Here is a 14556-nt window from a genome sequence, read left to right as displayed (position 1 = left end):
AGGACAACCATCACTGCAGCACTCCATCAATCGGGCCTTTAATCACTACCAAAGGTTCTTCAACAAAGTACTGAGTAAAGGGTCTGAATACTTATCACATTTACATATTTCAAATCTTTTAAAATTCATACATTTGCAAAAATGTTTAAAAACCTGTTTTTGCTTTTACATGATGGGGGTATTGTGTGTAGATTGATGAGGGAAACAAAATAATATAATACATTTTAGAAGTCTGTAACGTAACAAAATGTAAAGGGGTCTGAATACTTTCCCGAAGGCACTGTAGTGTTGTCGAATCATACAAACTTTGTTATGGCAGTCAAACAAATGTAAAATGACCAAAGTTGCAAAGCTTTCTTGAACCAAATGACAGATTATCTCCTATTATGCTAAAATCTAGTTGATGATTATACAGGTAGCAGATCAGCTCATGAATAACGGGGAGATGGTTTAAATATCAAACGTGTAATAACGGAGATCAATTGATTTATTTATTTGTTTCCCCATATCTACTGTCATAGCGTTCGTTGATCACACATTCTCTACCGAAGCTCTCGTCTGGGCAGCAATAGGAGACAGCGCAGAGAAGCAGGGGAATGCTACAGTTGTATTTTAACATGCTTAGTCGAGACATGCTTTGATAATGCATCCTATATGGATTACAGAATAAAGCTAGGACTTTTCAAGCGAAACAGGAGTCAGGATTTTGGGTTTCAGTGGGATTGGGACGATAGGAAAATAGCCTAGGCTCTATATAAAGCAACTACGTGACTCAATAGATACATAATACTCTTGATTTAAGCTACCTTATTACATTAAACGAGGTAAACTATGACAAGAGCAGCTAGAGAACATATTCATGTTTAGTTTAGTTTTTAGTTTAGGTTAGTTTCGTTTTTAGTTTAGGTTAGTTTAGTTTTTAGGTTAGGTTAGGTTTAGTTTTTAGTTTAGGTTAGGTTTAGTTTTTAGTTTAGGTTAGCTTTAGTTTTTAGGTTAGCTTTAGTTTTTAGGTTAGCTTTAGTTTAGTTTAGGACAAGTTTAGTTTTTAGTTTAGGACAAGTTTAGTTTTTAGGTTAGGTTTAGTTTGAAGGTTAGGTTTAGTTTTTAGGTTAGGTTAGGATTAGTTTTTAGGTTAGGTTAGGTAAGTGAAAGGGGATTCCAGCCACTTGTAGCTCTACAGGGACTGTCTGTCTGCAGTTCTGGTGAGTCAGATTGGGCCAAGGGCACATCACACAGGTGTAGGAAGGTGCCTCTTCTCATCCTGAAATTGAGGAGCCGTTCTCTGTCAGTCCAGACGTCAAATTATGGTTTCATTTTGTTGTTCGAATGGCATAAGACATAATAATAAATAGTTATTTAGCCTGGGCTGCTGTGTGGTTATAACAGCCTGGGCTGCTGTGTGGTTATAACAGCCTGGTCTGCTGTGTGGTGATAACAGGCTGGGGTGCTGTGTGGTGATAACAGCCTGGGCTGCTGTGTGGTAATAACAGGCTGGGGTGCTGTGTGGTGATAACAGGCTGGGGTGCTGTGTGGTGATAACAGGCTGGGGTGCTGTGTGGTGATAACAGCCTGGGCTGCTGTGTGGTGATAACAGGCTGGGGTGCTGTGTGGTGATAACAGGCTGGGGTGCTGTGTGGTGATAACAGGCTGGGGTGCTGTGTGGTGATAACAGCTGCTGATAACAGCCTGGGCTGCTGTGTGGTGATAACAGCCTGGGCTGCTGTGTGGTGATAACAGGCTGGGGTGCTGTGTGGTGATAACAGGCTGGGGTGCTGTGTGGTGATAACAGCCTGGGCTGCTGTGTGGTGATAACAGCCTGGGCTGCTGTGTGGTGATAACAGCCTGGGCTGCTGTGTGGTAATAACAGGCTGGGGTGCTGTGTGGTGATAACAGCCTGGGCTGCTGTGTGGTGATAACAGCCTGGGCTGCTGTGTGGTAATAACAGGCTGGGGTGCTGTGTGGTGATAACAGGCTGGGGTGCTGTGTGGTGATAACAGCCTGGGCTGCTGTGTGGTTATACAGCCTGGGCTGCTGTGTGGTGATAACAGGCTGGGCTGGGTGCTGTGTGGTTATAACAGCCTGGGCTGCTGTGTGGTGATAACAGCCTGGGCTGCTGTGTGGTAATAACAGGCTGGGGTGCTGTGTGGTGATAACAGGCTGGGGTGCTGTGTGGTGATAACAGCCTGGGCTGCTGTGTGGTGATAACAGCCTGGGCTGCTGTGTGGTGATAACAGCCTGGGGCTGTAATAACAGGCTGGGGTGCTGTGTGGTGATAACAGCCTGGGCTGCTGTGTGGTGATAACAGCCTGGGCTGCTGTGTGGTAATAACAGGCTGGGGTGCTGTGTGGTAATAACAGGCTGGGGTGCTGTGTGGTGATAACAGCCTGGGCTGCTGTGTGGTGATAACAGCCTGGGCTGCTGTGTGGTGATAACAGGCTGGGCTGGGCTGCTGTGTGGTGATAACAGCCTGGGCTGCTGTGTGGTGATAACAGCCTGGGCTGCTGTGTGGTAATAACAGGCTGGGGTGCTGTGTGGTGATAACAGCCTGGGGTGCTGTGTGGTGATAACAGCCTGGGCTGCTGTGTGGTGATAACAGCCTGGGCTGCTGTGTGGTGATAACAGCCTGGGCTGCTGTGTGGTGATAACAGCCTGGGCTGCTGTGTGGTGATAACAGCCTGGGCTGCTGTGTGGTGATAACAGCCTGGGCTGCTGTGTGGTGATAACAGCCTGGGCTGCTGTGTGGTGATAACAGCCTGGGCTGCTGTGTGGTGATAACAGCCTGGGCTGCTGTGTGGTGATAACAGCCTGGGCTGCTGTGTGGTGATAACAGCCTGGGCTGCTGTGTGGTGATAACAGCCTGGGCTGCTGTGTGGTGATAACAGCCTGGGCTGCTGTGTGGTGATAACAGCCTGGGCTGCTGTGTGGTGATAACAGCCTGGGGTGCTGTGTGGTGATAACAGCCTGGGCTGCTGTGTGGTGATAACAGCCTGGGCTGCTGTGTGGTGATAACAGCCTGGGCTGCTGTGTGGTGATAACAGCCTGGGCTGCTGTGTGGTGATAACAGTCTGGGCTGCTGTGTGGTGATAACAGCCTGGGTGCTGTGTGGTGATAACAGCCTGGGCTGCTGTGTGGTGATAACAGCCTGGGCTGCTGTGTGGTGATAACAGCCTGGGCTGCTGTGTGGTGATAACAGCCTGGGCTGCTGTGTGGTGATAACAGTCTGGGCTGCTGTGTGGTGATAACAGCCTGGGCTGCTGTGTGGTGATGGCTGTTCCCTCGCCCAATGGCTGTTCCCTCGCCTTCCCACTCCGCTGCCCTCCAATGGCTGTTCCCTCGTCTCCCAACTCCGCTGCCTCCCAATGGCTGTTCCCTCGACTCCCAACTCCGCTGCCCCCCAATGGCTGTTCTCTCTTCTCCCAACTCCGCTGGCCCCCAATGGCTGTTCCTCGCCTCCCCACTCCGCTGCCTCCCAATGGCTGTTCCCTCGCCTCCCCACTCCGCTGCCCCCAATGGCTGTTCCCTCGTCTCCCAACTCCGCTGCCCCCAATGGCTGTTCCCTCGTCTCCCAACTCCACTGCCCCCAATGGCTGTTCCCTCGTCTCCCAACTCCACTGCCCCCAATGGCTGTTCCCTCGTCTCCCAACTCCGCTGCCCCCAATGGCTGTTCCCTCGTCTCCCAACTCTGCTGCCTCCCAATGGCTGTTCCCTCGTCTCCCCACTCCGCTGCCCCCAATGGCTGTTCCCTCGCCTCCCAACTCCGCTGCCTCCCAATGGCTGTTCCCTCGCCTCCCCACTCCGCTGCCCCCAATGGCTGTTCCCTCGTCTCCCAACTCTGCTGCCTCCCAATGGCTGTTCCATCGTCTCCCCACTCCGCTGCCCCCAATGGCTGTTCCCTCATCTCCCCACTCCGCTGCCCCCAATGGCTGTTCCCTCGTCTCCCCACTCCGCTGCCGCCCAATGGCTGTTCCCTCGTCTCCCCACTCCGCTGCCCCCAATGGCTGTTCCCTCGTCTCCCAACTCCGCTGCCTCCCAATGGCTGTTCCCTCGTCTCCCCACTCCGCTGCCCCCCAATGGCTGTTCCCTCGTCTCCCCACTCCGCTGCCCCCAATGGCTGTTCCCTCGTCTCCCAACTCCGCTGCCCCCAATGGCTGTTCCCTCGTCTCCTCACTCCGCTGCCCCCAATGGCTGTTCCCTCGCCTCCCCACTCCGCTGCCTCCCAATGGCTGTTCCCTCGCCTCCCCACTCCGCTGCCCCCAATGGCTGTTCCTGCCCCAGATGCCCCCAATGGCTGTTTGCCTCCCCACTCCGCTGCCTTGGCTGTTCCCTGATGCTGCCCCCCAATGGCTGTTTCACCTACATGCCTCCCAATGGCTGTGTGTGTCTGTGTGTAATAACTCCCCTTAAACCTGGATTCCTGCTCCAGATCCTCTTTTGCATTCTGACTGATGTGCCGGTTTACAGTCCATGGTGGCATCAACAGTCCTGAACCTAGTTTACAGTCCATGGTTGCATCAACAGTCCTGAACCTAGTTTACAGTCCATGGTGGCATCAACAGTCCTGTACCTAGTTTACAGTCCATGGTGGCATCAACAGTCCTGAACCTAGTTTACAGTCCATGGTGGCATCAACAGTCCTGAACCTAGTTTACAGTCCATGGTGGCATCAACAGTCCTGAACATAGTTTACAGTCCATGGTGGCAGTAACAGTCCTGAACCTAGTTTACAGTCCATGGTGGCATCAACAGTCCTGAACCTAGTTTACAGTCCATGGTGGCATCAACAGTCCTGAACATAGTTTACAGTCCATGGTGGCAGTAACAGTCCTGAACCTAGCTTACAGTCCATGGTGGCAGTAACAGTCCTGAACCTAGTTTACAGTCCATGTGGCAGTAACAGTCCTGAACCTAGTTTACAGTCCATGGTGGCAGTAACAGTCCTGAACCTAGCTTACAGTCCATGGTGGCATCAACAGTCCTGAACCTAGTTTACAGTCCATGGTGGCAGTAACAGTCCTGAACCTAGCTTACAGTCCACGGTGGCAGTAACAGTCCTGAACATAGTTTACAGTCCATGGTGGCAGTAACAGTCCTGAACCTAGTTTACAGTCCACGGTGGCAGTAACAGTCCTGAACCTAGCTTACAGTCCATGGTGGCAGTAACAGTCCTGAACCTAGCTTACAGTCCATGGTGGCAGTAACAGTCCTGAACCTAGCTTACAGTCCATGGTGGCAGTAACAGTCCTGAACCTAGCTTACAGTCCACAGTGGCAGTAACAGTCCTGAACCTAGCTTACAGTCCACGGTGGCAGTAACAGTCCTGAACCTAGCTTACAGTCCACAGTGGCAGTAACAGTCCTGAACCTAGCTTACAGTCCACGGTGGCAGTAACAGTCCTGAACCTAGCTTACAGTCCACGGTGGCAGTAACAGTCCTGAACCTAGCTTACAGTCCACAGTGGCAGTAACAGTCCTGAACCTAGCTTACAGTCCATGGTGGCAGTAACAGTCCTGAACCTAGCTTACAGTCCACAGTGGCAGTAACAGTCCTGAACCTAGCTTACAGTCCACAGTGGCAGTAACAGTCCTGAACATAGTTTACAATACACCATAGTCCTTATCTTCAATGTCCTTTTCCTCCAATTACAGTAAATGTTCTATTCAGTTCAGTCCCACAATCCATTAAGAAATCTAATGAATCCAGCCTTGTATGTGTATCTGTAGTCTTCGTACCACTAATCGAAAAGAAAAATTGTCCGCATAGAAAAAGCCTAAATATTTTATCTGCGCCGGTCGGACTATAGTGTGCATTGTTTGAAACTCAGTGGTAAATTAAAATCTCCCTACCATCATATGTAGGCCAATATGACACCAATGTTGATTAAAAGAAATTTGCAAATCAACAATGTTTCGGAGGACGCATGACTCGACCTTGGCCTCTCCCGCGTTTGTTGGGGAGTTACAGCGACGAGACAATCGTAATTGGATCGCAATGGGATTGGGGAGAACAAAATGGGGTTAAAATGTATAAATAACTAAATGTATAAAATAAAATAATAAAAATGGCTGATTCTAACAGGACCAAAAGAAGACGTCCAAAAGACACTGGCGTAGGTACCCTTAGTGGGAAGTGGACGTCAACAACTAAACAACTGGATGGGGGTCTGGGGGAACTCTCCCGGATTTGGGGGGACTCCTTTCCGAATGCTCACTCAGCCAACAAATTCAGTACTTTCAGTCTCTTACAGGAACTGGTACGTGCCTGATGTAAAGCAGCTGTTGATTTTAACCCCCTTCCCCTCTTTAAAAGGAGAAACCATATGTTTTACATAAATGTAATAGCCAGGAGGCGATCTCCCGATAGCGATGGAACTTAAGCTTAACGATGCATAGTTTCTATAACAGCCAAAGAACACACACGCGTTTCCCAACACGTGCAGTAGTTAGAACATGTTTCTGATCAGATCGAAAGAAAGGCAGCCTTGATGATGAGCGTTCTCCATTCAAATCTTGCCTTAAGCTTAGATACCGAGGAAGGATCAGCTCCTAGAAATAAATGATCACCCATTGCTGCAAATATTGAGTCGGCTTATTCTAATGCTTAGGACACATGTTGTTAGACCGACACATCATGCAATTAGACAGTAGCCTACAATGAGCAAAATATAACTAATTGATTGAACATGAAAATGATTTCAATATGATTTAAATACACAGCTCAAAAAAATAAAGGGAACACTTAAACAACACAATGCAACTCCACGTCAATCACACTTCTGTGAAATCAAACTGTCCACTTAGGAAGCAACACTGACTGACAATACATTTCACATGCTGTTGTGCAAATGGAATAGACCACAGGTGGAAATTATAGGCAATTAGCAAGACACCCCCAATAAAGGAATGGTTCTGCAGGTGGTGACCACAGACCACAGACCACTTCTCAGTTCCTATGCTTCTTGGCTGATGTTTTAGTCACTTTTGAATGCTGGCGGTGCTTTCACTCTAGTGGTAGCATGAGACGGAGTCTACAACCCACACAAGTGGCTCAGATAGTGCAGCTCATCCAGGATGGCACATCAATACGAGCTGTGGCAAGAAGGTTTGCTGTGTCTGTCAGCGTAGTGTCCAGAGCATGGAGGCGCTACCAGGAGACAGGCCAGTACATCAGGAGACGTGGAGGAGGCCGTAGGAGGGCAACAACCCAGCAGCAGGACCGCTACCTCCACCTTTGTGCAAGGAGGAGCAGGAGGCGCACAGCCCTCCATGTGCTCGCCAGAGGTAGCCTGACTGCCATTAGGTACCGAGATGAGATCCTCAGACCCCTTGTGAGACCATATGCTGGTGCAGTTGGCCCTGGGCTCCTCCTAATGCAATACAATGCTAGACCTCATGTGTCTGGAGTGTGTCAGCAGTTCCTGCAAGAGGAAGGCAATGATGCTATGGACTGGCCCTTCCGTTCCCCAGACCTGAATCCAATTGAGCACATTTGGGACATCATGTCTCGCTCCATCCACCAACGCCACATTGCACCACAAACTGTCCAGGAGTTGGCGGATGCTTTAGTCCAGGTTTGGGAGGAGATCCCTCAGGAGACCATCCGCCACCTCATAAGGAGCATGCCCAAGCGTTGGAGGGAGGTCATACAGGCACGTGGAGGCCACACACACTACTGAACTTCATTTTGACTTGTTTTAAGGACATTACATCAAAGTTGGATCAGCCTGTAGTGTGGTTTTCCACTTTAATTTTGAGTGTGACTCCAAATCCAGACCTCCATGGGTTGATACATTTGATTTCATTGATAATTTTTGTGATTTTGTTGTCAGCACATTCAACTATGTAAAGAAAAAAGTATATTTCATTCATTCAGATCTAGGATGTGTTATTTTAGTGTATATACACACACACACACACACACACACACACACACAGTGTATATAGGCCTATGTAGCCAACCATATTTATCTTTCGATAACGTATCTTTTTACCCTTAGCTTATTTATAAGACAACTTTATATGTAGTCAACTTCATTCTGAAGGAGGTCACAGAGAGGCCGCTTGATTTTATGTTTAGCGGTCTTCAGTGTATAAAGTGCTCAGGCAGAATTAGCGGTTCTACGAGTGGTTTGAGGAAGTCGCTAAATAACGATCGTTTTCAAGGGCAACTTTAGTAACTATGTTTTTTGGAAACAGCTCAGAGATTTAATGATGTGCGAGGTTCTAACCATGATCTTATCATTTCTGTACAGCTGATGTACGAAGGGCTATATAAATAAATTTGATTTGATTTGATTTGATCTTAGCCTTTTGGATGTTTTGGGGAAACTGGGTTCTGGACAATACATTATGCGAGACAAACAAAAATATATAATATAAATAAATAAACAGAAATATATTACATAAATAAATAAATATAAATATATTACATTTTCATCATTTGGTACAATCACCTTCCGGTGTAAAAACCTTGGAAATTAAAAACAAAAAAAACAATGTTTGAATTAAGAAGTGAGTGTTGGTCTTAAGCCGAAAAAGAAAGGAAATTCACATGAGTTTAAGGGTTGGAGGGTTGGTGGGTTGGAAGGTTTAAGGGTTGGAGGGTTTGAGGGTTGGAGGGTTTGAGGGTTGGAGGGTTTAAGGGTTGGAGGGTTTAACGGTTGGAGGGTTTAAGGGTTGGAGGGTTTAAGGGTTGGAGGGTTGGAGGGTTTAAGGGTTGTAGGGATGGAGGGTTTGAGGGTTGGAGGGTTTAAGGGTTTGAGGGTTGGAGGGTTTAAGGGTTGGAGGGTTGGAGGGTTTAAGGGTTGCAGGGATGGAGGGTTTGAGGGTTGGAGGGTTTAGGGGTTGGAGGGTTTAAGGGTTGCAGGGATGGAGGGTTTGAGGGTTGGAGGGTTTAAGGGTTTGAGGGTTGGAGGGTTTAAGGGTTTGAGGGTTGGAGGGTTTAAGGGTTTGAGGGTTTGAGGGGAGGGTTTAAGGGTTGCAGGGATGGAGGGTTTAAGGGTTGGATGGTTAAGGGTTGGATGGTTAGGGTTGGAGGGTTGGAGGGTTATGGGTTGGTGGGTTAAGGGTTCAAGTGTTTAAAAGGGTTGGATGGTTAATGGTTTGAGGGTTGGAGGGTTAAGGGTTGGTGGGTTGGAGGGTTGGAGGGTTGGATGGTTAAGGGTTGGAGGGTTGGATGGTTAAGGGTTGGAGGGTTGGAGGGTTAAGGGTTGGAGGGTTGGAGGGTTATGGGTTGGTGGGTTAAGGGTTCAAGTGTTTAAAAAGGTTGGATGGTGTAAGGATTGGAGGGTTTAATGGATTGAGGGTTGGAGGGTTGGTGGGTTGGAGGGTTGGAGGGTTAAGGGTTGGTGGGTTGGAGGGTTGGAGGGTTAAGGGTTGGTGGGTTAAGGGTTGGTGAGTTGGACGTTTTAGGGTTTTTACTTAGTGATGAGAATTGGTACACACACACACACACACAGGATGTTAAGCTCATCCCATAGACTTTGCTAGATGACACATTTTTGTATCGGTCCCATTATGAAGCATGTGCAGCGCCATTAAGGCCATCTCCATTTTGAAGTAGGCAATTTTCTTCCACTACTTCTATGAGTAGGTTGCATACAGTCACCTGGAGGTTTTTTACTGGTGATTTACTGTTATGGAATTCATCTACAGCTATGGAATGTTTTCTCAGGAGTATAATTCATTGGCTTATTCTTCCTGATAACCTGGATGGAATTGTTTGATTCTTCTTTAACCCATAGGAAGTCCCACCCAGTTCCTAAGTCTTCAATGTCCATGCCAAAACAGGTCATCTTTATCTCTATAGGGTATCTGTAGTGACTGTCTGTGTTTCAGGACGTGTGTCCATCAGGTCCATGTGGCTATGGCATGATGTTGTTGTTGTTGACATGCAATGTGTTGTTTTTGTTGACAGAATGTTGTGTTGTTGTTGTTAACAGGACGTGTGTTGATGCTGTTGTTGTTGACAGGATGTGTGTTGATGTTGTTGTTGACAGGATGTGTGTTGATGCTGTTGTTCTTGACAGAATGTGTGTTGATGTTGTTGTTGTTTACAGGGCATGTGTTGATGTTGTTGTTGACAGGACGTGTGTTGATGTTGTTGTTGACAGGTTGACAGGACGTGTGTTGATGTTGTTGTTGTTGACAGGGCGTGTGTTGATGCTGTTGTTGTTGACCGGACATGTGTTATTGTTGCTGACGGAACATGTGTTGTTGTTGTTGTTGACAGGACATGTGTTGTTGTTGTTGACAGGACGTGTGTTGTTGTTGTTGTTAACAGGACATATGTTGTTGCTGTTGTTGTTGATGACAAGACGTGTGTTGTTGTTGTTGACAGGACATGTGTTGTTGTTGTTGACAGGACACGTGTTGTTGTTGTTGACAGGACGTGTGTTGATGTTGTTGACAGGGCATGTGTTGTTGTTGTTGATAGAACATGTGTTGTTGTTGACAGGACGTGTGCCCATGAGGTCGTTGCTGTTGGTGCTTCTGCTGATTGGCGTCCAGGCTGTACTGAACATGGGAGGTGTCCTGGGCCCGGTGGCAGCCAACCACAGCGCAGAAATCCACACAGTAGCCAATGGCAGAGCAAAACAGCAGCGGGCGGCCCGCCTCTCAGTGTCACCTCAGCAGGAGCAGCAGACTCAGCAGAGACCCAGCTGGACCAGACAGGCCCACAGGCCAGCCTCTCTACCCCAGGGCAGGATCTCTTCCCTGGGCCACTCTGAGACAGGCTCCCCCTCTACCTCCTCCATCCCGGAGGTGGACACCAAACTGTTCAGCAAGCGTCTCTACCACTCCTCACCGCGTGTCGTCTTCAGTGACGTACCCCCTCTCACCACGGCCTGGGGGGGGAGATGGGGGAAGAGGAGGGAGAGGAGGAAGTGGGGAGGGTGATGGGTGGGGGAGTGAGGGTGAGGCGGAAGGCGGGGGGGCAGCCCATGCACAGGGGGGAGTACTCCGTGTGCGACAGCATCAGCGTGTGGTTGGGGAATCTGACCAAGGCCACAGACATCGCCGGCAACGAGGTGGAGGTTCTGCCAGAGGTGAAGATAGACAACGTCCGCAAGAGACAGTTCTTCTACGAGACCACCTGCCGTGTAGCCACACCCCCGGGGGGCGACGCTGGGGCTGGGGGAGGAGTTATGGGAGGCGGGCCCAAGGCGGGGGCCAAATCAGGGTGCCGCGGCATCGACAGCCGTCACTGGAACTCGTACTGCACCAACACGCACACGTACGTGCTCGCGCTCACCAAGTCCAAGGAGCAGATGGCGTGGAGGCTGATACGCATCAACGCAGCGTGTGTGTGTGTCCTCAGCCGCAAGTCCTGGAGGCACTGACCTTTAACCCCTGGGACTATGGACCCTGAACCACACACCATCATCACTGACCTTTAACCCCTGGGAATATGGACCATGAACCCCAAACCACACACAGTACACACACCATCAATACTGACCTTTAACCCCTGGGAATATGGACCCTGAACCACACACCATCATCACTGAGCTTTAACCCCTGGGAATATGGACCATGAACCCTGAACCACATACAGTACACACACCATCAATACTGACCTTTAACCCCTGGGAATATGGACCCTGAACCACACACCATCATCACTGAGCTTTAACCCCTGGGAATATGTACCATGAACCCTGAACCACATACAGTACACACACCATCAATACTGACCTTTAACCCCTGGGAATATGGACCATGAACCCTAAACCACACACCATCATCACTGACCTTTAACCCCTGGGACTATGGACCCTGAACCACACACAGTACACACATCATCATCGGCCATCATTAGGGGTCGAGTATGATTGCCCTCCTGGTGGGTCTCACACACACACTCTTGAATCACCCCCTACCTCAGTCAGTGTTCTGGTTCTTCTAAGTTATGAGGACTGTAAGTCATATTTATATTTTAAACAGTCAAATATGAATATATATATTATATAAGTGTTTATATATACACGCATCATGAAATCAAGCTTTCATTGTTGTGTTGTTGTTGATGCTGTTATTTATTAAACCCTTCAGTATATGCCTGGTTCCTTTCTCTCTGCCTCATTGGCTGTTGGAGGCTTTCAGAGATCTCTATTTACACCATGCAGAGAGACATGGTGTGTGTGTGTCTGGTGATACTCTCCTTATGGGTACCAGAAGTCCTCACAAGGACAATTCAAACAAGTGGGGACATTTTGCCGGCCCCTACAAGGTTAAAAGGCTATTTTAGGCTTAGGGGTTAGGTTTATGGTTCAACTGAGGGTTAGGGTTAAGGGTTAAGTTTAGGGTCAGGTTTAACGGTTAGGGAAAATAGGATTTGAATGGGAATCAATTGTTTGGTCCCCACAAGGATAGTATAACAAACGTGTGTGTTTGACTGTTTGAGTTCATGTGTGTATGCCGGTGTGAGTTTGCATGGTGCCTGTGGACATGTCGGAGAATCTCACCCTGGCCGCGCTGGGCCTCACTGGTCAACCAGGCAGAGTACAAGAATACACACACTGTCTGGGACCAACCTGATGCTGGAACTTCGGTATTCCTGTCACCTTGGAGTGCTGGTGTTAACAAAGCCGATGTTGTTGAGAACTATGTGATGTTAGAGCTATCACAGGAGGGACGGTCCCAACTAACATCTGGACACCAAAGGAGAGGTGGAGAGAGAAGGGAGAGGAGGGAGTGAGTGCAGGGGTAGGATAGAGTGGAGGAGTTCTGGAAGGAGAGAGGAGGGGAGAGAGGGAGAAGAGGGGGAGAGTATGAGGAGGTATGGAGAGGGAGAGAGGATGGAGGGAGAAAGAGAGGATGGAGGGAGAAAGAGAGGATGGAGGGAGAGAGAGGGGATGGAGGGAGAGAGAGAGGATGGAGGGAGAAAGAGAGGATGGAGGGAGAGAGAGGGGATGGAGGGAAAGAGAGAGAGGAGGGAGAGAGGGAGGATGGAGAGGGGCTGGAGGGAGGATGAGGGAAAGGGAGAGGATGGAGGGAGAATGGAGAGAGGATAGAGAGAGGATGGAGGGAGAGAGGATGGAGGGAGGATGGAGAGAGGCTGGAGGGAGAGGATGGAGGGAGGATGGAGAGAGGCTGGAGGGAGAGAGGAGGGAGGGATGGAGAGAGGCTGTAGAGAAGATGGAGAGAGGCTGTAGAGAAGATGGAGCGAGGATGGAGAGAGGATGGAGGGAGGGAGAGAAGGAGAGTGGATGGAGGGAGGGTGGAGAGGGTGGAGCGAGGATGGAGCGAGGATGGAGAGAGGGAGAGAGGATGAAGGGAGGCTGGAAAGAGGCTGGAGAGAGGATGGAGGGAAAGGGAGAGGATGGAGGGAGAATGGAGAGAGGATAGAGAGAGGATGGAGGGAGAGAGGATGGAGGGAGGATGGAGAGAGGCTGGAGGGAGAGGATGGAGGGAGGATGGAGAGAGGCTGGAGGGAGAGAGGAGGGAGGGATGGAGAGAGGATGGAGAGAAGGAGAGAGGATGAGGGAGGATGGAGAGAGGCTGTAGAGAGGATGGAGGGTTGGAGCGAGAGTGGATGGAGGGAGGATGAAGGGGAGAGGATGGAGAGGGAGAGAGGATGGAGGGAAGGGGAGAGGATGGAGAGAGGATGGAGGGAAGGGGAGAGGATGGAGAGAGGGAAAGAGGATGGAGCGAGGATGGAGATAGGATGAGAAAGGATGGAGAGGATGGAGCTACTTTCTTGCAATTCTATTTTGTAATGACTTATGCCATGTTAATATGATATCTGAGTGAGAATGTCTACCAAAATCAATGTGGTATTCAGCCATGATTACTACAAGTTTAGATAGCTGGATAGACTAACTACAATCTAAAAATGGTTAGCTGACATGGCTAATTGAGTGACTGACAGTGACTGACATAACAATAATGATAATAATAATAGTTTGTGAGTCGGGCCTGTTATGCCAAATAGTGTCCCCTGGCCTAATAGTGTCCCCCTCTGGTTCAACATGGGATTCGATGACTTCTAGCTTCTGTTGCTAGGGCTGTTGCTAGGGCTGTTGCTAGAAATTCTGACTGGATTACGTCATGAACCAAAGCGTCCGTTGCTATGCCGGTTGCTTGGTTACCACGTAGCGGTCGCGAAGGAAGGAGGACAGTTGGAGTTCCATTTCACCTCAATTATTACCTCAGAATTGCTCTCCAAGGACGGTGACAATCTGCCGCTTCAGAGGACCGAAAAGACTGGAAAGAGATCACTCTTTCTTTACCATATATTTGTTTTTATATAAGAACATTTGTTAAATCGGAATCAATTATTTAAGCTGTTTTTAGATTTGACGTTTACTGTACTTATTTACCTCAGCCTGTCGAGTCAGCTAAAGCCGGCTACAATAGCCAGACAGTTTTATTTAGCTAACGTCAGCTAGCTAGCTACTGTAACTGTTATTGTAGCTTTCTGTTTGTATGTAGCTTGCACTTCAATGGCATCCCTCGAGGAGATTTTATTTTATCTTTCCAACCAGGCGAGGTACTATAAAGACACCACTGATCTCGACAAGAGACACCACATTCAGAGAAATTCACAATTCAGGGT

General features: G+C 48.8%; 1 protein-coding gene across 1 annotated transcript in view; it reads left to right on the top strand.

Annotated features, from left to right (window-relative positions):
* Positions 1–11869, top strand: part of ngfa (nerve growth factor a (beta polypeptide)) — a 35275-nt gene extending 23406 nt beyond the window's left edge. The window contains exons 2-3 of the mRNA XM_042299858.1: positions 10453–10882; positions 10918–11869. Coding sequence (XP_042155792.1) covers positions 10464–10882; positions 10918–11338 — 840 coding nt within the window. The 5' untranslated portion in view covers positions 10453–10463 and the 3' untranslated portion in view covers positions 11339–11869. The remainder of the gene's footprint in view (positions 1–10452; positions 10883–10917) is intronic.
* The last annotated feature ends 2687 nt before the right edge of the window (positions 11870–14556 follow it).

This window comes from Oncorhynchus tshawytscha, linkage group LG16 (genome assembly GCF_018296145.1).
Source record: "Oncorhynchus tshawytscha isolate Ot180627B linkage group LG16, Otsh_v2.0, whole genome shotgun sequence".
Lineage (NCBI taxonomy): Eukaryota > Metazoa > Chordata > Actinopteri > Salmoniformes > Salmonidae > Oncorhynchus > Oncorhynchus tshawytscha.
This window is presented reverse-complemented; position numbering and strand designations above follow the sequence as displayed.